The sequence below is a fragment of the Microtus oregoni genome, unplaced genomic scaffold, assembly GCF_018167655.1.
Source record: "Microtus oregoni isolate MIOR12 unplaced genomic scaffold, Mior012 000000F_ref0000247, whole genome shotgun sequence".
NCBI classification, from domain to species: Eukaryota; Metazoa; Chordata; class Mammalia; order Rodentia; family Cricetidae; genus Microtus; species Microtus oregoni.
The window spans coordinates 30,064,391-30,087,622 of record NW_024543059.1 but is presented as its reverse complement, the minus strand read 5'-3'; the positions used below and the strand labels follow the sequence as shown (position 1 = coordinate 30,087,622).

Here is a 23,232-nt window from a genome sequence, read left to right as displayed (position 1 = left end):
CAGTGTGTGTTGTGTGTTCTCAACCAGGCTGCAGTGACACTGTACAGTGTGTGTTGTGTGTTCTGAGACAGGCTGCAGTAAGTTGTACAGTGTGTGCTGTGTTCTGAGACAGGCTGCAGTAAAGCTGTACAGTGTGTGTTGTGTTCTAATCCAGGCTGCAGTGACACTGTACAGTGTGTGCTGTGTTCTAATCCAGGCTGCAGTGAGGCTGTGTAGTGTATGATGTGTTCTAATCCAGGCTGCAGTGAAGCTGTGCAGTGTATGATGTGTTCTAATCCAGGCTGCAGTGAAGCTGTGCAGTGTATGATGTGTTCTAATCCAGGCTGCAGTGAAGCTGTGCAGTGTATGATGTGTTCTAATCCAGGCTGCAGTGAAGCTGTGCAGTGTATGATGTGTTCTAATCCAGGCTGCAGTGAAGCTGTGCAGTGTGTGCTGTGTTCTAATCCAGGCTGCAGTGAAGCTGTACAGTGTGTGTTGTGTTCTAATCCAGGCTGCAGTGAAGCTGTGCAGTGTATGATGTGTTCTAATCCAGGCTGCAGTGAAGAAGTGACATAGATTTGCTGTGCATTTGAAGTTTCAATTAATTTTCAGTTGTTCAGAAACCCTTAACTGTTGCCAGTTTTTCATAATGTCTATCTGCATTCAGTTAGGTAACTGGATCAGGGTCATGGCATCCAGTTTAAAGAGCTGAAACTTAAAAAGAAAGGCTTAAAACTGGCAGTTCTGAAAAGCTGAGACTAAAACGTGAAGAAACTAGCAGGCCCTGTACTAGAAGTACGCACTCTGTGGTTTGCAGGGGCATGTCTCTTTACTACATCTATCTGCCAGAGAGCCGAGGAAGCATAGTCCTACATGTCTCTTCTCATAGAGGTCCTGAAGCCATTTATGAGGGCCCCGCCCAATGACCTCATTGCCTCCCAGACTTCCCACCCTGATACCAGCCACTTGGGGGTTGAGAGTTCAATGTATGACTGGGTCAGGAATACAAATACACATTTAAGACACGTCTCCCCTGTCTAACATGTGGCTCCATCTTACCAGATGTAGGCTGTGTTTGCCATGCGTGTTCCTGTGAACAGCACTCAGCTAATGGTGAGTGTTGTCATCTCATCTTAGTGTGATTTGAAAGTAAATACTGCTTTTTAAAAAGAAGTGTTTCAAGCCTGCTTAAGATAACTTTTATCCTTTGGGTACAAATCCCTCTTTATATATTTTAATTGTCTTATCTAGCAACTCACCTTTCCTGAGACTGGTTTTCACCAGTTTCACCTTGGTGATGAATTAGTATTGACTGCTTGGCCTTTGAAGCCACATGACTGTGTTACTAGGTTTTCTCAACAGAATTTACTGTAAGCAGCATGGAATATCTACCATGTCTTCTCACGCAATTTGTCTTTAATCCATATTTGTCAAGTGAGAATGTTAAATCCAGTTTTCTTTTATAACATTTTACAGACAAGACTTTCAAATGCCTTGATTTTCAATCCTAGGATAACCTTGATTAAAAATCTACCGTTGATTTATTTATATCTGGTAGTTTGGCCTTGATTGGCTTTATGGCCAATTTTGTCTAAGGAAAAATTAGTTAAGTTTCTTTAGGGTTAGTGACTTTTAACTAATTGCTGCTTTTATTTGTCCTTTTTTTTTTTTTTTTTTTTTTATTTTAATTTATTTATTTATTAAGAATTTCTGCCTCGTCCCCACAACCGCTTCCCGTTTCCCTCCCCCTCCCCCGATCAAGTCCCCCCCCCCCCTCATCTGCTCGAAGAGCAATCAGGGTTCCCTGACCTGTGGGAAGCCCAAGGACTGTCCACCTCTATCCAGGTCTCCTAAGGTGAGCATTCAAACTGCCTAGGCTCCCACAAAGCCAGTACGTGCAGTAGGATCAAAAACCCACTGCAATTGTTCTTGAGTTCTCAGTATTCCTCATTGTCCGCTATATTCAGCTAGTCTGGATTTATCCCATGCTTTTTCAGACCTAGGCCAGCTGGCCTTGGTGAGATCCCAATAGAACATCCCCATTGTCTTAGTGTGTGGGTGCACCCCTCGTGGTCCTGAGTTCCTTGCTCGTGCTCCGTCTCCTTCTGCTCCTGATTTGGACCTTGAGATTTCTGTCCGGTGCTCCCGTGTGGGTCTCTGTCTCTGTCTCCTTTCATCGCCTGATGAAGGTTAATATTCCTGAGGATGCCTATGTGTTTGTCTTTGGATTCACCTTATTTAGCTTCTCTAGGAACATGAATTATAGGCTCAATGTCCTTTTTTTTTTTTTATTTGTCCTTTTGTCACATTCCCTCTGAAGTTGGGAGAAAGAAAACTTTCCCATCGCCCCTTGAGGTTCAGGTTTGGAGGACTGTGGACTGAAGTAACAAAGACAGATTAGAAGTAGCAAATGGTTTTTTATTCATGAATGCATGAGCACACAGGAAAACGTGACTTTCCAAATAACCCAAGATGAGGGGTGGTTCAGCAAACTGCAAGGGGAAGAAAAGGGCCCCATGGAAGAACAAGGGAGTTTACAGATGAGAGAAGGAAACCGAGTTGGAATGTTTGTTTATGCAGCTCCAAGGGACCTACCTTGGCTTCTTTGCAGGCACTAAAATTTCACTGGAAAGGGATCTGGTGAGCCTGCTCCCAAAGGCTTGTGCCTTCAGCCACAGAGGAGATCAGAAAAGCTTTCTGTACCAGTTGACTGTCAGATGGTTTTAGCTTAGAATCACCCTCAGAGCCAGGGCAAAGCTCAGGGGTGGAACAGGTGCCCAGACTGAGGAAGGCCCTGCATCCATCCCCAGCACCAACCAAAACAAAAACAATAAGAACAAAAGCAATCGCCTTTGCTTACTTCTGTGGTCACTTCACTTTCTTCTTCCTGCATTTTTGCTGTTCTTTAGCATCTAAGAGTCTGGAGGGCACAGCACTGCCTCTGCTCCTCTCACAGCTCCTCCAGCCTCAACACACCCAGTGAGCTGCACGTTTCTCACTTGCACATCTAACCAGGACCTGCCTATCATACAGAAACCAGAAAAGCAAGCTCGTCTGTAAGCTCCCACTCCTACTTCTGTTATTCCTAATCTCTTGCTGACCTAAAGCTCCAAGTTAATATGTGCACTTAAAAATATGTCAGGCATTCAGATTTAACTATGACTCAGTGGTCTCTTTGCTAACATCTGCTGGTAGTCCATGTGCCACGGTTTTGTGAATGAAAGCTTCTCAAAAGACCATTACCTTTCAATGAATCTTTAGCAAGGCTGGTTAAACAATTAGAATTTCCATGACTGTGCAGAGTTTGGAATGTTCCAAATTCAGAGCCAAATTCTACTGTGCTACCTTTAGTCCTTTAAATGCCCATTTACGGTCCCTCCTCTATAACTGGGCTAACATCTTTTATCTAACATTTAAACTAACATTATTTATCTAACATTAAATTAATTGGAATGTATAAACAGACTCTTAGCGTCCAATCCACTAGGAGGCTAAGGATGCTGTCAGATAAAGTCAGAGGCCTATGACAGAGTCTCCCCGTTCTATGTCAACCCACCCATCTAATATTCCCACTAATGTATTTTTAAAATGCCGTGATTTATAACTTTGCTTTATTCTATGACTATAAAAACCTCGTCAAATTGTTCCTACCCTGGAACATAACCTTTGGGGTAATCTAAACCTGTGTTTCCAGGCTATGGTCACTCATATTTGGCTCAAGTGGTCTTATGATCTTTGAAGTTGTGTTTAGATATTTGTCTTTTTTCAAAACTCACATTGAAATTTAGTTTAGTTGACATTGTAACAATATGATAATAATATTAGCAATAGGAAAAGGAGAAACGTGCATGTTCATGTGTGCGTGTGTATGTGCGTGTATGTCCATATACATGTAGAGATCAGAGAACAACTCAAGTGTTGTTCCTTTGGTATCACCCACCATTTTTGAAAGACAAAGTCTCTCACTGACATAAAACTTGGCAAGTAGGTGAGGCTGGCTTGCCAGAGCAGTCAGGGATCTGCCTGTCTCTGCTCTCTGGTGCTGAGATTACAAGTACATGCTACTACACACAGACTTTCTCACGTAAGTCCTCATGTTTGTAACACAACAACTGTATCTACTGAGTCATCCCCTCACCCTCCAGACTGGACTTTTAAGAGTTTAGGCTAGGAGAACTCAGTTCCCATTAAGTATAAGAGTCACTCTTGCAGAAGAGTGGGCTCAACACTGGCAGTGGTGTTACTGCCCCTTGAAAACTAACTTGCCTTCTCCCCTTCCTCCTTTTTCTTTTCTTCCTCCTCCCTCTCTTTTTTCTCCTCATCCTCATTCCCTCTTCTTTATCCTGCCCCCCTCATATTCAGGAGCTCTGTGTTCTCTTTAAGTTTTTTGAGGTTCATGTAGTCTTTAAATTCCTTGAATTATTTGATCATTTTTATGATTATTCTTTTAAATTCTATGACCTGAGAGTCCTCCAAGTCATTCTCCCTGGAGCACATGTCTATGGGACTGGTAGGTTTGGGAGTCCATATTGTCTTGGCTTGTCACAATGTTTGTGTTTTTTTGCAATAGAATGTAGGCATGTGGCCTTTTTTTTTTTTAACTTAAGTGTTTGATGACAGATTCTATCCCGCCTCTGTTGAGTGAAAGTTTGGTTTTATTTGTGTTGCTGCTCAAATTTGGTTGATTTTTAGAAAGATCAGGCATAAAGAGTTGGTAGAACAGTATTTCAACTACTCAGGGTTGATTTGTGACTGGAGGGATGAGGTAACATGATTCCTATTTAATGGTAACCAGGACAGCCATGTCTGAGAATGTGAGGCTAGTGAGGGAGGGCAGCACCTACGACACTCACAAGGCCACACAACTATGCAAACTGTTAACTAGAGCTAGGTCCAGAGGTTGAGGGGAGCACAGAAGTCCAGGACCTAAAAATTCCAGAAGGTTGGACCAGTAAATAGGAAGTACAACTCAACTCGGACTAGGCTTGGAGACAGGGGACAGAGAAGAACATATATTCTACTAAGTAACTTATGGAAATTTCTCCAAAGCAGACCACATCCTTGCACACAAAACAAATCTCAACAACAGAAAAAACGAAAAGAGGTAACTCTGTGCGCTCTATCTCACAACAATGCCAAAGGCTGTTAAAACCAACAGCAGAAGACTCTCCAGGAACAACATGAACTCATGAAGATCAATACGCCACTAAATGATGACTTAGTCAAAAAAAAAGAGAAAGAAATAAAAAAAAAATCCTGCAGCTAAATGAAAAAGAAAACACAACAAAACCTTTGGGAATAGGATAGCCCCAATAGCCAAAGTGATAGATTGAAGGTCCCACATTAAGAACCAGACAGAGAGAACACACAATGACTTAATGACATGACACAAGAATGTGGAAAAACAAAAACAAAACAATCCCAACTCAGTTAGACAGGAGGAAGTAAAAATAGTAGCAGAAATTAATGAAGGAAAACCAAAGAAAACAATACAAAGAATCAACAAATCTAAGAGCTGCTTTCTTGAGAAGATAAACAAGATCAATAGACCTTTATCACAGTTAACAAAAAAGAAAATTACTCAAACTAATAGAATCATGGCTCAAATGAACAGAAATAGAAACTCCATGAAAAAAATACAGCCTCTTCCATTCCAAGCACCGAGTGGGACCCTGACCCATACTCACCCACCAGACAGAACCCACCCACTTTCCCACGGGCTACACACATGTACTTAGCTATCAGTGTCCCTCATTCCTGTCCCTAGCTCTCTCTCCAGCTGCTGATTTTATCTTACCACCCAATTCTTTTGGCCACAGAGGTCCCTTCTATTTTTAGAATGGATTCAGAGACATATTCTTGTTTCAGGACCATAAAAATAGATAAAAATGTAAATGATGATACTTATACAAATATAAATGAGACATTTATCAAAGATAACATTTAAGTCATTCATTGACAAGGGAACAGCAGGGCATTCAAAACAATTCTGAAGTGTATCCCGAAAGGAGACACATGCATAGCCACTTGAAGAGGTTCATTAGACCTCTGGAGAGAAGAATTCACCCAGAGACAGACTCTATCCATCTGCTTTCCCATGGACTAGGCTGACTTTGCTATTACTTTTCCACAACTTCCAGAGTTAAAGTACTCAGATAGCGACAGGCATAGTTTCCTACAGAAGCAGACAGTAAACTAGTGCAGGGGACATACCGAGTCGAGCTGAGTGGACCCGGGGTGTCTCAGCCTCCTTAGTGTGTCTCATCTCTCACAAGCCCTCTGCACAGGCCTTTGCCCTACTGCTCTGTCTCTCCCCTCCCTGACACCACAGAACCTACTATTCCATGAAACTCTCTACCTTGCCTCTGACTCCAGTCCCACTGTCTCCTTCCCTGCTATTTTTCTGGGTGCATCTACAATTTGTCGCATGCTCTCCACCATTCCCCGAGGGACAGGGACTTGGTCTGGTCTGACAAGGCTGCATCTCAGTTCATCACACAACGGATAGTGGTCGTGTGTAGGGTCTTCATTCAGTTTTGATGCAATGCATCAACAAATGAAAAACAAGACACTCTCAGCGGCCAGGGGAAGCTATGGTGGGACTTCTGGATGATGCTAACATAGACTGGCTAGCTCCCCTCCCTTCTGTAAAACAGGCCACTTCTTCCCACCCACAGTTTAGGAAAACACACCCCCTATTAGATGGGAATATTTGAGAATATTGAAAATGCTAACTCCTCCTTCTCAAAAGTCACAGTGGCAAAACTATTTTTCTGGAGATTTCAGCTGAATCCTAGAACTGTCCGGTTAACTTCTGAGACACGCCCTCAAGCCTACCAGAGCCCACCCCTGACTGGAGGGCTTTGTGCACTAATGGGTCAACCTCAGTTCTATTTTTAAATACCATGGATTGAGTAATGTTAATTCTCATAACACCTAGTGGATACTCCCTGAAATCACATTTCACTTATAAATCTGTGTGGGACCTCTGTGTATGCACTCCAGTCCATGGTGGAACGAAAACCACCTACTAAGATAGAGACCCAGGCCTTCGGTTCTCTCTGTGACAGCCCTTCTACTTTGCATAGCTGAGAACACCCAATCTATTGCACACCCTAGGAAGCCTCCTTACCATATACAATGCTTCTCTCTGCTGTTGGGATCCACACTAGAAGCCGAATTTGGGTCTATAGCCATAGTGGGGGATGAGGGGCTTGACCTTGAGGGTAGAGTCTGGAAAACAACATTGACAAGGTCCTGACAGTGGCTTCCGCAGACGCCTTCTAGTCCATGCACAGAGCAAGCTAGTCAGAAGTTCCGGGGAGCTGGCAGCTTTGTACAAACCTCAGCCCCAGCTCCCCTAGAACAATGTGAGATGGCCACACACCTCTTCCTAGTGGGCAGGACCCAGTTGCCACAGTGCTGTTTGCTTTTCATCATCCTTTTCCATCACAACCCCCCCTTCCTACCCAGCACCTCTTGGTATCATTCCCCAAATAAACTACATGCACCGACATTCCAATCTTGAGCTCATTTAAGAAGAACCTCAGACCCTCCACAGGGGAAACCTTCTGTTTCAATAGTATGCCAACTGTTAGCTCCATCAGGAACCTTGACAGGCTGGAGCACACAGTCATCTCCATAGGTTTGCCATCAACCAAGGGGTCACAGGGACATGGAAAGAAAGATACTTGCCTACAGATGAGCAAACACAGCTATGCACAGTCTATGAAAGAGATTCCTGACCACCAGTGCTGGTCCCCAAGTCAGAGCTGACAAACATATCTTTAAATATATTCATGAAATGTTTCCACGATCACTAAAATGTTCTCCTACCAGGCATTTAAAAAAATAAAGACCAATTCCCAGGGAGGCTGGGGCAGTTGTTTGCTGCTGCATGGGGCAGGTGCCACTGCTACGTCACAATACAGAATTCTCCTTTGTAAGATGACTGACTGACACCAGAAAGGAGTGTAACTCTATCCAAAAAAGGGAAAACTGTGACGAGCCGTCTATAATTGCTACTCATTTTGGGCTAGGTTGTTTTCAGAAAAATCCTTGAACCGATGGCTCCGAACAATGCAGCATAAAGTAATGGAGAAACGAATCAGCATCAGGCAGAACTCTTATTAATGCCCATTCTCTCCTCAGAACAGTCCATTGGCTGGCAGCACATCATCACTGGTTCCCATCCATCAAGAAAATGCATCAGGCCATCCTAGAAATGGCGCAGAGAGAGGGTGCTAGCTGTTCAGTCTCCTAAAGCACGGAAACACGATCTCAAAACCATAGTGTTATACACATGGACACCAAAATAGAACCACACTTAGCCATGGTTGTGAGGCATCTTCAGATGCCCCAATGTAAGCTCCAAGAACGATGGCATTTAACCTGTTTCTTTGGGAACAGCCCCTACACCTTCATCCACACATGGAGGGACCACCATATGTCTATGGGAATACCATAATACTCCTAGTGCCTGAAACAGACGGAAAGTGTTAAACTTACCTCTCTCAAAAATCCCCCATTATAAAACACCAAAAGGTCAATGTTTTACTGAAGACAAGCCAGTGTTTGCTGTTTCTGGTGTTGATTTTTTGGCTCTCTCATGATTGCTTTTTCGGGGTTATTCATGTGATTTCTTTCCTTTATTTCTCTTCCGCTCTTCTTTTTGATAGTGTCTACATCTATGTATGTATTGAGAGTGGCACACACGCCACATTACACATGTGAAGACAGAAGGACAGTTTGTGGAGAACAACCAAGGGAAATGAAATTAGTCCACCTCTCCTGAGGATGCAGGGAGAGGAGGCCAATGGTGAACCGGAAGAATAGTTACCACACACCAAGAAAAGGAAAAGGGCAAAACTCTGCAAGCTTTACTGAAGATTTGGTGGCAAAAGGACAAGAAGAGGCCGAGCCCGCTTGCTGTGAGCAGTGGGATGGAGTGAGAACTTCTCTGTTCAGCCTTAGATGCATGGCAGTCCCCACTTAGCCTGAGAATACTCCCAGTCATCAAGGTGGGACACCTAGACCCGTGACAAAGGACAGAGATATAATGCCAAGGTGGCATGGTCTTCAGCCCAGGCATGGTCCTGAGCCATGGCTGTCATCCCTGCTGGCTATCCAGGCTATGTCCCTCAGCTGCAGTTGCCAATGTTACATGGGACAGACATCTAAGTAGATAGGTCTAGTCAGATCAAACCATCACAAAGACTAATAGATGAAGATTCTGAGACTTTTCAAGATGCTTACTTTGAGGTAGTTTGTTTTGTAGCAATAAATGGCACAAGTCTACAGCTGGTTTAAACAAAATTCTTTGTAATCTATGCATGTGACATTCTGCTTGTGTGGGAATGAAAATCAGAGGCGAGCTAGCAGCGTCACGGAACTTGTATGTCCCACTATGTGAGTTACTTTTGTGTTGGAGTGACCAAAAGACCTGACAGAAAAACTTAAGAAAAGAGCTGGTTTTTGTTGTTATTGTTGTTGTTGTTTTGGCTCATAGTCTTAGAAGGTTCATGCTGTTGCTGTTTAGGTCTATGAGACTGAACAGAACATTATGGCTTTAGGAGTTTCTGGTAGATAACAGTTGTTCATGTTACAGAGGACCAGTAAGCAAAGACAGTAGACAGGAAGTGACAAAAGACACTATACCATGAAGTAGTTCCTTCCAGTGACACACTTCTTCCAGCTAGGTTCACTTCTCAAAGTTTCCAGAATTTCCCATAACAGCATCACTAACTGTCGAGCAAGCTTTCAAAATAAGAGCCCATGTTAGATATTTCAGATTCAAACAAGAATATTAACTGTTTGGAAAAACCAAAGAAATTGAGGTGGCCCCTGAGTCCCATGAGGGACACTGAAGCTATGACCAACAGGCACACGGAGAAAAGAACAGGGGAGCTGCCAAAGTGTATTATACAAGCAGAATTCTAGACCATGGCTTGCGTTCCATGGGGACTCACTCCTAGAGCCTGGTGCCCTATGTCAGGTAGAAGCCGTTCTATCTGTGCTCCTTGAAATTAATTCCATAGGCTAATTAGTAACTCTCCATTAGCCAGAAGATTGGGATCACCAAACACCTCATGTTTTAGAGTTCACAGTCTTATGCACAGCCATAAAACCATCTCTCATTGCCTCATTATTGAAATTCTACTACATTGAAAAATACTCCTACTTCCAGAAAGAACTCATCACGAACTATGAAACAGTTTTGATTGACAGATAACATCCTCCTCCTCCCACCTATAAACACACATCTGCCATTCAGTGTTGGCATTGATATTCTCCTTTTGCAGAGGGCCCCACCAGGTATGCTGCATGCATTATAGAAGTTTTGCTTTTACAAACTCTAAATTGTTTTTTCCACACATTTTTACTCTGAAATTCTAAACCCTAGTACCTGGATATGTGATTTATTTAGAGACAGGCCCAGAAAAGAGGCAACTAAAGGGTTAGATGTGGTGTTGCATGCTTGTAATCCCAGCATTTAAAAAGTGAAGGCAGGAAGTCACAGGTTCTAGGCAAGCTTCCACTATATAGCAAGAGCCCTACCCCACCTCCATACACACACAATCCTAATAGGAAGATCCAGAAGAAGCCTGGTTACACATCCAGCTCGGTCACCTATTCTCTAGAAGATAAGCACACAAATGTCTGCGGATTAACCAGGGCCTTAAAAGATGGTGCAGTTCCACATCAGACCTGGGATCTCAGTGTAGTCTCCAGGAAATGGATGACCCAGACCTCAGCTGCTTCACCCACTCATTCTGACACTGGACATCCCACAGACTCAGTTATTTGAACGTCCTTTGAGAAGCAGACAGTGGCAGCAAATGAGGAGGTGGTTTTCTTCTAGCGGCACACTACAGTCATCCGAGGGAAAGGCGGAAAGCAATGAGCTTTGTGAATACAGGAAACTGAACCGTCCAGGCTCCTGGAAGTAGCACATCCAAGTGGGACACATCAGCTGCTCAGGCAGTTCTCGGAGGGACCGCTGGGCAGTGGCGGATGGTCGGTGTCTTGAGTTAGGGATGCCTGGATTCCTCTCTTTACCACAACAGAAGCAAAGGGGCAAGGATCTTTAGGATCCCTCCCCTTTGCACGATATCACACTGCCATTCTGTTTAGAATAAAGCTGTTTAAAGTTCCCCTATTGAGCCACACAGCTGGTGATGGAGGAAGGTCATCGGCTAATAAAGAAACTGCCTTGGCCCATTTGATAGGCCAGCCTTTAGGTGGGTAGAGTAAACAGAACAGAATGCTGGGAGGAAGAGGAAGTGAGCTCAGACTCTATAGCTCTCCTCTCTGGGGCAGACACCATGAAGCTCTGACCCAGGATGGACGTAGGCTAGACTATTCCTGGTAAGCGCACCTTGGGGTGCTACACACATTAATAGAAATGGGCCAAGCAGTGTTTATATGAATACAGTTTGTGTGTCATTATTTTGGGGCATAAGCTAGCCAGGCAGCCAGGAGCCGGGCGGCAGGAACACAGCCCACAGCTCCCACTACACAGCTGGGACAAGCAACTTTACTGCTTCTAGAACTTAGACCTGCCTAGAAACTTGCTTTTTGGTCATCTAGTCTGCGAGTCACATTGCCTTAAATTACAAATGAATCCCTTATTTTTTGCCCCCAAGATAAAAACATGACTGCCCTCCATCTTACCCAACCCTTAGAGATCTTCCTCAGCCTGTGCACACGTTTCTGTGAGAAGCATGCTCTACGGGAACTCAGCCAAAACGCAACAGGTATCTATCACACAATGGGGAACAAGTCAGATGAGAACCTAGGTTTAAACAGTCATCTCCAGGGCACATGCTATCTGGCGTCTTCTGTTGTGGATTGTAAGGGCTCCCATTCAGATAGCAAAGGTACTGTTTTAAGACAGCTTCACATTCCTGTAAACGGAGGACAATCTTATGCAGTTGTAGTACAGTCCTTTGGATGAGGCACCTCTGGCAGCAGGCAGGACAACCTGAATTTACATGCAAATGCAGCAGATGCCAGTGGAGAGACAGAGCCGCCTCCCAAGAGAACTTGGAAAGATTCACAAGGAACAAAGGCTTCAATTAAAGATAATACAGTCAGCTTTTCTGTAAAATACTCAAATATGCTTTAAGGCTACATGCTTGCAGGGGGGATCATTTTCCACCTGTAAGACATGCTTACCTGTTGTAGAGGAGAATGTCTGGTTTCCAAATCTGGCCATCTGGGAAGCGAACATTCTTCACTCCGGGGTACTCGGACATGTTCCACTGCAAATAGTGATCTGTCCAAGACTGACAAAGATGGAGCATTAGCAGTATGCTGTCCCCTGGCTTACTTTTATTTCTCGTAAGAAGTTGCTGGGGAAGCTCAAAACCCAAAAGAGTTCAGACATATAAGTGAGCTGGCATCTATAAAGTGTGAGGAAACTGAGAATTAAATAATCCCTTCTAAAATTATCTAAAATGGCATAAAAATCACATTTGGGGACCTGCTGTCACCGTGATCACATTCAGATAGAGGTATTAAAGCTAATTCCATCTCATTGCACACCCCTAGGCTTAGGCTTCGCCTCTTTTTTTTTTTTTTTTTTTTTTTGCTTCGCCTCTTCTTGATAGACAGGTTACTTCTAACCAAATTAATAATGGTTCTGCTTTCAAAGTTTTCCCTAAAAGGGCATTTTGGAAAAAAAATAAATTCACTTATTGAAACTGGAAACAAAACCAAACTATAGAAATGTCAGCTATTTGATAAAGCAGAACCTCTTAGAACTTCTGAGGGCATACTTAAATATGTGTGATTTTGTCTTATGGACAATGCTTTATTTTATTAATTTATATTTATTTTATATCCCAACCACAGCCTCCTCTCCCTTCTCTCATACCTTCCCTATTTCTCCCTGCTCCAATCTACTCCTTCTCTGTAACCACCCAGAAAGGGGCCAGCCTCCCATCTGCCTCAGCAAAGCCTGGCATATCAATCTGCCATAAGACCAAGCACCTCCCCCTATATGCAAGCTGGGATAGGCAATCCAGCATGAAGAATAGGTTTCCAAGAGCTAGTCAGAGCACCAGGATACCTCCTGCTCCCATTGCCAGGAGTCCCACATATAGAGCAAGCTACACAACTGTCTTATATATGCAGAGGGCCTAGGTCAGTCCCATGCAGGCTCTCTGGTGTTGGTTCAAACTCAGTGAGCTCCCATGAGCCAGGCTATTTGCTTCTATGGGTTTTCCTGCAATGTTCCTGACTCCTCTTCCATTTCCCACAATCCCTCTTCCCTCTCCTCAACAGCCCCATGTTTGACTGTGGATTTTTGAATCTGCCTCAGTCACTGGATGAAGGCTTTCTGATAACAACTTGAATAGTCATCAATCCAATCACAAGGGATGGTCAGTTCAGGCTGCCAGGAGTCCTAACTGGGGCCATCCTTGTAGACATGTGGAAGTTTCCCTCGCATCGGGCTTCTACCCAACTTTGTAAAGCCCCCCTCTACAGTCATCTCTCTTAGCATGGACAATGTTTTTGACAGTACAAGCTGATACCTCAAAGTGGGCCTCAGCAGTAGAACACAGACACAAGGATGAGGACTCAGGAGCATCCACAAGTAAAGTAACCCAGCATCAGGCCCCCCAGAATCATCTCTACCTCTGGAACACTTATAGTCCTTGCTCCAATAACCAGGTGACTCCAGCCATTCCCAGCGCCAAGACTGCAGAGCTATCACAGGTAGGGTCTCCTACTACTGGCAGGCAACCATTCTTGCACCATTAGGTCTCAGGGCTAGCAGCAAAGGACCCATTAAAAAGATCCCAACTTTCCAGGACTTATGAGTGTGCTATACCTCCATCTAAAACCAGAGTGTCCCCCATAATCAGACACATTCTCATTTGTTCCCTGAAACATATCCAAATTATTTATGCTAAGATACATATAAATGCTTCAGTTGTATAGCAATCTCCATTTGATTTCCAACCACATGTTTGGTGCAACGTTATAAAACAATATTTAATCCCGAGGAACCAAATTGTCAGAGCTATTGGATTTGGAATACACAGATGAGTGTGGTGGATCTAGAGTTACATATTCTGGCAATGAAGATCCATGGACAGGTCTCAAAGGTCTAGGCATCCTTTGGAAGGCAGATAGTCTTCTATAGTCTACTTCAGAACTGGAATAATTCGAAGTCAGAGAATAAGAGCTATTCACAACTACAAACCTCAGCAAACAAGGATATTACATTAACTCAGCGTGCAGCAGCATCACTGGGACATCAACACCTGCTCTGCTGGGGTCCACAATTAATGAGATTTATAGGAATTAGAGGAAGTTCTGGCCTCATTCAAGTGGTCTGCTGGGAGGTCCTGGATACCAGCCAAACCATGCTTGTAACCGCCTGCTCCATATGGATATGCTTGGTTCTATGCTCCCCTTCATTTTTCTCCCCTGCTTTGGTATCAATGCACTTCTGTCTTACACTTCACCCTGAGATGCTGCTCTGAGTTAATCATGGTGACCATTTTTGTGACCATGGGAGCTAGGGCTCCAAGAACTACCCTTGAGGGCATGCCGGCATGACAGACAAGATCCCATCTCCTAAGCCTGATGACATGGTGGCCAGAGGAGCTGGGAAGTGAAGGAAGGAGATTACTTAGTTGTTCAAACTTAAGAGTATTTAGTGGGGCCAGGTCACAGCTGACTCACACCTCCCATCTTTCCCATCTTGTCCTGTAGTCCCTGGTTTCCCAGTACACTCAGCTGTGGGTGTGCCACAGCCTTGTGGCAGGTGACATCACTGCTATGTTGCTTGTTCAGCACTGTTTGTGTGCCTCCTTGCTCACCACAATCCAAACTTGTCAATGGGATGGCAGAAAAAAAAGCTATGACAGCTTTGTATTTAAGTTAACCACTGAATCAAGACTCAATTGTATCATCAGACCTCAAAGAAAGAACCTTCAGGCTATCTCCGGTCTGGTTCTGCAAAAGTTTTCTTTGCACCCCAAGTGTTCCTCCCATAGCAACACAGACCAGATGCAGTCTCTCAAAGTGATCTGTATATTCTAATCTCCCTGGTGTCAAAGCCAACCTGACCTATGGGGCAGTGAGGAGGAATGGCTCCAAACACAGATCTGGGCTGAGAGAAATTTGCTTGGAGAATGGGTGAGCTGAATTATCTTCTAGTATAAAATATGCCACACCTACAAGCAGCAGTGGTCTTTACAGGCAAACAAAAAATGATGGATTTAGAAAATGATGCTTTCATTTTACAGGATACTACAGGACATAGCACTACAGTATCCCTAGTACCTGAGATGTAAGCAATGGTATAAAAAGCATGGGCAATGTGTGTGTGTGGGAGTGCTAATACAACATGGGGGTTGAATATGAACTGTAAGCTGCTTTTTTGGGGGGATTTCTAGGAAAAAATGTAGAACGAAGTCATTGCAGTCTGGTCTAATGTGTGAATGAATGTGTGTGCTCAAAGCATTTTCTGCCACTTAGATCTTGGATCTGTGGGGATAGGAGTCCAAGATATACTCTTCCATGGATAGCACCTGACAACCTTTCAATATGGCAGCTTCTGAGAATCCACAAGAATAAAGCAAAGACAGCAAGCCCCATAATGAAAGGAGTGTGTGGGTTATAAGGAAACAGAGGGAAGGGGAGGTGATAACGTAGAGTGCACCTCTATGCCAAGAACTCCTTACACAACTCTGACACCTTGGTGTAGATGGATATTTCTCATCCTGACTACCAGTCCCCAAATACCTGGCAGCCACTTCCCAAATTACCACACAGAAGCTTATATTAATAATACATGCTTAGCCAATAGCTCAGGCTTATTACTAGGTAACTCTTACACTTAAATTAACCCATTATTCTTATCTATGTTTAATTATGTGGCTTGGTACCTTTTCTTAGCACAGAATTCTCATCTTGCTTCTCTGCATTTGCCTTTCTCCTTCCCATCATCCTTAGTTCAGTTGTCCTGCTTATATTTCCTGCCTGGCTACTGGCCAATCAGCATTTCATTAAACCAATTTTAGTGACAAATCTTTACAGTGTACAAGAGGATTATTCCATAGCACCTTTGTCCTCTATGAACCTGTCTTGAATTTGCACAGAACTATCTATACATGGCATGAAAACAGGGCTAGACAGGGCCAGGCAGGTGAAATACCCTCTCTTCCAGCTCTTGGTCAAGGGAGTCCAAGAAATGTACAAATTAATATATGGGCATCATTGATGATGCTCTTGATTGCCGCCTAGAACTTGAAGGCAAAATGTAATTCTGAAGATGCTATACACTTTGGTTGGATATAGGACTTAGAGGAATTGCATTAGAGCAAACCTAGAAGCCTCTTCTTTGAAGACTAGCTCTCATAGTATATGAAGGTGCTACACAAGTAGTCAAGGAAAAAAAGCAATCAGTAGTCCTATCCAGCTGTAAAACCTGTAAACCACAATAATAACAAGCAAGGCAAGATAGCTCCAATGGTATAATAGTAGTCTTATCTCTTAGGAGTAACCAAGAGCTCTATAATTAGACTAAAGGCCCATTCAATAGGAAGAAAGAGATTCATGCCTGGTACTACAAGCCCAGTCAGCAACCCATGGCTAGTAAGTTCATGGGCCCTAAAGAAGAACCTACTATTACCAGGTATCTAAACTGATATACTTTCTAATTGCATTCTAAATACTTAGGTTCATACTTACAGGTAAGTGTAGATCTCATCTCTTATCAAAGAAGCTTTTGTATGAAGCACACAGAGACCATTACAGAAACCAACAAAAAAACCAGCCAAAAAGCATAAAACAATTATTGGTGGTTTTCTAACCCTAACTGATAGCACCCCAATGCTCAGGGAACATCACAGAAGATGGGGCAGAAATAATTACATCACTTACTGACACACCAACATAGATAGGGGCAATCCTACTGAAGCATTTATCTAATTATTCTTTATCAATTGAAACTTTGGAGTCGGATATCAGTGCAAGAACCTGAATGCTCAGGGAAGTGGCAGCCCATCTTGCTGACAGACAGTCTTTTCCAGCAACCAGTCCAACAAGTCCTCTACTTGCCAATGGTCAGTACTAAACACACACATCCACATGAGCAACAATATATAGACCTGGTAAGTTTCACTCCTCCTCCCTCTCTCAGCCTCGCTCTGTGTGTGTGTGTGTGTGTGTGTTTGTAATAATTAAAGTATAAAAGGTCAATAAGGAGTGGAATAGGACACAGGAGATGTTGGAGGAGGATGGGTTGAAAATGATATAAATATATAATACTAATGCCTAACATTCTCAAAAAATACAATTAAAAATAGTTTTGTTTCCTTTAAAAATACATTGCACTGTAATGAGAAATACATTTGGTTTTCTATGCATAGAGCCCCTCAAACTCTTATTTGAGTCTGAGTGAGAGGAATGTCTTTTGCTAAATTTGCTCCATTGGAGTTTATGCTACTGTAGCAGCTTTGAGGTCAGGACTCCTCACAGTTTCAGGAAGAAAACTAGATTCCATGAAGGCACACTGCCCGATGAGAGTGGAAATGCTCAACCCCATCTCATCCTCCAGTCCGGAATCAGGAGGTGGGACTGGGGATCAAGGGAGAGAAACTCCTGCACAAAGAGGAGGAGGGTTTAAAAAAGCAAATTCATGAATCTGGAACGTTCCAGTGTTTCTATAAAAGCTGAAATGCCCTCTGTCATATCTTTTCACACTTTAGATCAAAGATGTCTGGCAGCCTCCCTAGCAATAAACCTCTGCAAAAGGATCTACCAAGTAGCTTTCTCCTGGGCTAGAAAGAGCAACTGGGACCTCTTCGGGGAATCAGCAACTCTGTATTCTGCAGGCTGCTGGGATAATCTCAATCATGCGAAATGAAAGACACCTGGGGAAAGAACTAACAAAATCTGCAAGAGATAGGTCAAGGAGAATTCAATTTTTAAAAAACTTTTGTGACTGTGGCATTTTGACTGGATTGAAAAATCTATAATTTGCAGAAAATTGACTTCAGAGTTGAAACACCCTGGAGAAAAGATTATGTGGATCAGATTTCAGAACAGAACTTAGTGAAATGAAGCTACAGGAACTAAAGGCCAATGCTGAAAACCATTCCCTGAATATTCATCTAAGTCCTGCCTCACTCGGGCAACCCTCCCTCCTGACCTCCCAGCTTCCCTGGGAACTCTGGCCTTGCTTCCTTCAGTATTGAGCTTCATCCTTGAACACGTCCAAGACCAAGGCTGGGTCAGGCCAGGCAGGTGAGTGGCCAGGGAACACAGAAATTAGAATCAATGAATGGATGTTTATCAATTGTCCCAAGGAAGCTCCCATGCCTGCCCTTGGTGATAGGAAAGGCCTCAGTGTCTGTCCTGCAACCCAGGACTTAATCAAAGCAACACGAGGTTGAGGCAAGGGTACAGAGACATAGATTTTCATTTCTTAACTATTTATATTTGTTTTAAACCCAAGATTCTGAAGTAGCCTTGAAAATGCTGCGGAGAGGCACTTTCCAGATCAGTGCCATCACCCGGTCTCCTAAGGGCACTAGTTGCCTAGGGAAAGGCTTACCCTTCACTGATGCAGGGACAAACAGTAGTGAAAGCACTGCCCACCTTCCCTTTAGAAGAGCTGGGCCTCTCTTTGTTTTTCATTTTGATAAAGCAGGGTTGTTCCCATCTGTGACCTACACAGTATACCTACCCATTCTTACAATATTCTGGAGAAACATCTGCACACAACTGCACATATTTATAAGCACAGTGTGCTAACACAGTGCAAGTATATAATGTATAATGATCGAATCAGGGTAATTAGCATCCTATCCCCTCAAACATTTATCAAGTCTCAACGCGTGACCTTTCTTTAAATGAGTTAATTACACAGCCTGGTTGTAAATGGCTGAAAGAGGAAATGCGGCTAAGACATTTCTAAGTGCTCTCCCGTGGCTGTGGTCAATGCCTTCCACAGAGTAGGCTCTCCCAGTGATGGGTTCAATACGTAAATGGAATTTTAAAAGCGAAACTAGACATTTCTGCAAACGCAACTATTAATTTGGACTAAGCTCTGTTTCAAAGAAATCTGAAGGTCTCTAGTGATACCCTTCAGAGCACAGGTGTTTATTAGTGGAATATCTGAGCTCAGTATGGTAATAGTTCCCTTATAATTTTCCTGGAAACCAGTTATCTTTAAAATTACTTGCCACATCTGCGACATTACTGGAGAGCAATGAAGTTTTGAGGGCCAGGAAAGTGGACATTGGGATAGATAGCTGTCCATCTGTCCATGGCATATTGTGACTCTGTAGACTGGCACGGTGGGGTATAATTCCAGCACCTGGGGGCCCAAAGCAGGAGAATCGCTTCAAGTTCAGTGTCACCCTTAGTGACACAACAAGCACCTAGCCAACCAGGGCCACAAAAATAGATGTGCTTAAAAAGAGAGGGGAGGGATAAAGGGAGGGAGGAGGGAAGGAGGGAAGGGAAGGGAAGGAAGGGGTGTCAATAGCTGCTTTGTTCCTCACAAGTCCCAGGGAAACAGCCATCATCTCCCAGAGTTCCCAGAACTTAACTAATACACAGCATCCCATTGTGATGTAGGAGGAGCTGACTTTATTTTGGATCAACTTAGTCCCCACGCCCTGGGTTAATGAAGAGTTTGGGTTTGTTCATTCCTTCAACAAAGTTTATTTAGTGCCTACTGCAATGGAGGCATTGAGCTAGGATCTGGAGGTACAGTGGGGCTCAACCCCGGCACATGAGAGTTGCTAAACGGGGGCGGGGAAGACCTGGAGGCAAGGGACATATGGACAAGTGGGCACTAAGTATGTCAGAAGGAGAGAAGTTTATTGGAGGAAGAGAGCAGCAAAGAGAATAAAATGAGGACTGGAACACAGCTCAGTGGTAGAACATTGGCTACCATGCTCTTCTCTTCCCAACAGTGAAAAGAGTTGGGGGAGGGGCAATAAACATCACAGACTGAATATAGCATGGGAAGGTTTGGGAAGAAGCAAGTCAAGAGGCGGTGTTTGGGAAGACAACAGAAGAAAGCAAGGAAACCCACCCATCAAGTGGTTTAACTTCTCAACTACACATGGATTCTGTAGAAACCTCATCTGCCAGGGCCACCTCTACCTCCACTATTACTTCTCTTGCCACTATCCTACAAGAAAGACAGGCTCCCCTCAACTTACCCAATTCCTACTTTTATACAACTAACTCAAGAACCAAGCATGGGGCCAATCCACAGCATCAGTGTCTGTTAACTATCAGTCTAATGTTTTCAAAATTCAGATGGGTTTAATTTCTTTAACTTTACCTTCTCAATAAAACAATGAAGGAAAAACTAATCAAAGTGTCAGCTGACACACATTTAAAGAAAACAACATTATTCTAGGCAGATAACCTGGAAATTTCAAGGAACTGAGTATCACGGTTGCACAAATATTGCTTGTAACCAGTTCTACAGGTTCCTACATCTGCAACAAGGCAGTGACAGAACCAAGGGCCACAATTGCTCTGGTCTCTCAGTTCTAGAAATAAAAAGTTACCTGTGGATGCATGGGTCAACTTAAAACAAAGTGTCATATTTGACAGACAAGAATTTCCAACTGGAACTTCATGATCCTTATCACTTTGGTGAGTTATATACCAATAGTAGCATCCTTAAATCAGTTCAGAAGAATTTTTTTTAATATACTATGGTCTAAAGAAATGATGTTATGTAATACTTACTTTTGAGAGAAATCTAAGTAGAGCAATTAATGAAGGAGTTTCAAATCCAAAATTTTGCAATAAGACAAAATCCTAATAAAAATGCACTAGAAATCCAAGTGTAAAAATATGCATGGTGATGCTTGCCAGTATTCACAGATCCTGGGGATGCTGAAGCAGGAGGACTGGGAGTTCAAAGTCAGCCTGAACCACATAGCAGAGCCCTGTCTTAGAAAGGAAAGATAGAGCTGAAGAGATGGCTCAGAGGTTAAGAGCATTGGCTTTTCTTCCAGAGATCCTATTCAGAGCAACCTCATGGTGGCTCACAACCATCTATAATGAGATACAGTAGCCTCTTCTTCTGGCCTATAGACATACATGTGGGCAAAATACTATATATACAATTTATAAATGAATCTTTTTAAAAGAAGTGAAAGTAAGGAGGCTCAAAGAAGAGGAGGAAGATAGGAAAAGAAAGAGGGAGGAAAAAAAGCAAGAAATGAAGACACAAAGAGGAAAGGAAACCATGTAAAATAAATAAGAGACAGGGGAGCTGTGTTTATAAGGATTATTTGTGCCCAGAATTACAGTGATATATAAAGATTCCACCTAAAATAGAGGCTGACAGTCTTAAACCCAGATTCTAATATTTAAAATTTGATAGAACCTATATATTTACAGTTAGATAATTTAGATTAGAAATATATGTGTCAAATTAAAAATTCAAGGCTAAAATACATATTGAATATTCTTTTCCCAAATTGCTAACAGCCAAAGTGTTTTGGGGCTTGGGGGCTTGGTGATTTTGGAATACTTTGCATAGAGTTTGCTACATGAGCATCCCCGGTCTGAAAATTCCAAAGACCTCAAAATGGGAAGCACTCTGAGTGTCACTTTGGCAATCAGAATGCTTTGTGCTTCAGAGCAGTTTCTCATGGAGGACTTTCCAATCACCACATTTGACTCTCTGTATCCTTTCAAGATCCTCTTGGGACGCTAGAGCATGGAGCGTGAACATCCTGGCTAAGGATCCCTCAGCCTCCTTCAAATGTGCTGCTCCGGAGAATTTAGACAATGGAGAAGTTCTTATGAGCTAGGGAGCAGCTACCACCCAGGTCATCCATCTCTAGATGCAGCCCTGCATCTGATTATTTCTCTGGCATGGGACATTTTTGGAATGTCCTGAAACCATCCAGCAGTAAAAGAGAAGCAACCACAGAGTCCTGCTGTTGACAGTCTTACGTCCTTGGTTCCAACCCATCAGACATGACAGGCTTCACGCAGTCCTCCAGCATTCTCAGCTGGCTGGGGCTGGGGCTGGGGCTGGGGCTGGGGCTGGGGTGGGATGGGGTCAGGGCACCAGCCTTAGGTCTCTCAGGTACTTCTTCCCATGCAATTGCAGTTCGGGCACATGTACATGGGGCAGAAAGAGGCAGGCCCCCAAGGCAAGGGCTGCCTCTGCCTGAACTTACCATTTGCAGCCAAATGTTAGTGGTTAAGACTTGGTTCTTCTCATCCTTAAAAAAACAAAAAGAGAAGGGTGACATAAATATGGCTTCAGTGCTTCACAAAAGGAGCTATGATACAATGATTTACGCCCAAATCTGACTTTGGGGATCGGTGTTACATGTGGAAATTAGAATGCACCATGCACTTCCACATCTATGCTAGCAGCATTTCCCCAGAGCCAAGCTTTTCTATTTACCTGAAGAAGTCCACATTTATTACAGAGCACTTACAAAGGACAGCAAAATATAAAGAAGAAAATTAAAATCGGGCTATCCCGCCATCAGAAATGATGCCGGCTAAAGTCCTTGGCCACTTATCTTTAAACTCCCTCAGGAAGAGGCGTGGTCATGGGGAGCTCTTGGCTCATATTTAGGGTCTAAATGGGCCATACACCTGCTTTATCTCTGCCCAGGGCTGGGTTCTTTCCTCTTTCTCTACCCAGCAGGCCACATGTCGGACCCCTGACACCTAAATAAATACAAGCAAGCGAGTAAACACAGGACCAGAAAGGTAGGAACCTTACAAATACTTGCTCAACACACTTCTGTCTTTCTGATTTCAGAATCCATTTCTCCATTTCCAAAATAGGATCCAGCTGGGGTTCAAGTCTGCAGACCATCCAGGTGATCGGGAGAGCACAACTACCATGGTTTGGCTTGGACACTGAGCACCTCTTAGGTCTGGGTCTCGGGTGTTAAGTCTCCCCTGGAATGCTAAAGGCACCATCTTCACCTTGGCATTACTGGGAGGTGGTAGAGCCTTTACAAGATGGGTCAAATGGGTGAAGTAGAACATGCATTTTCCAGACGTATTAAAATGCCAGCCCTTCTTCCTCTTAGATTTCCCTTTCTGGCCTGGAGTGGGTAGTTTCCCTCTGCCACAGGCTTCCCCAATGATGTGCTTCCTCACTACAAGCCAAAAAGCAAGGGAACCAACTTCTTAACGACTGGGCTCTCAAAAACTGTGAGCCACGCCTTTTCTCTTTATAAGTTCATTCTTTCAGGTGTTTATTCCAGCACCAGAAAG

At 43.4% G+C, this 23,232-nt stretch overlaps 1 protein-coding gene across 3 annotated transcripts in view; it reads right to left on the bottom strand.

Moving 5' to 3' along the window:
* Chrna7 (cholinergic receptor nicotinic alpha 7 subunit) overlaps positions 1-23,232 on the bottom strand; it is a 108,930-nt gene that overhangs the window by 38,298 nt on the left and 47,400 nt on the right. For 2 of the 3 annotated variants that reach the window (XM_041658595.1, XM_041658587.1), the window contains exons 3-4: positions 22,170-22,214; positions 12,157-12,266 (exon numbers count right to left, since the gene is read on the bottom strand). In XM_041658595.1, coding sequence (XP_041514529.1) covers positions 12,157-12,266; positions 22,170-22,214 — 155 coding nt within the window. Of the gene's footprint in view, positions 1-12,156; positions 12,267-22,169; positions 22,215-23,232 lie in introns of those variants that run through there. The other variant, XM_041658604.1, reaches the window with a different exon arrangement.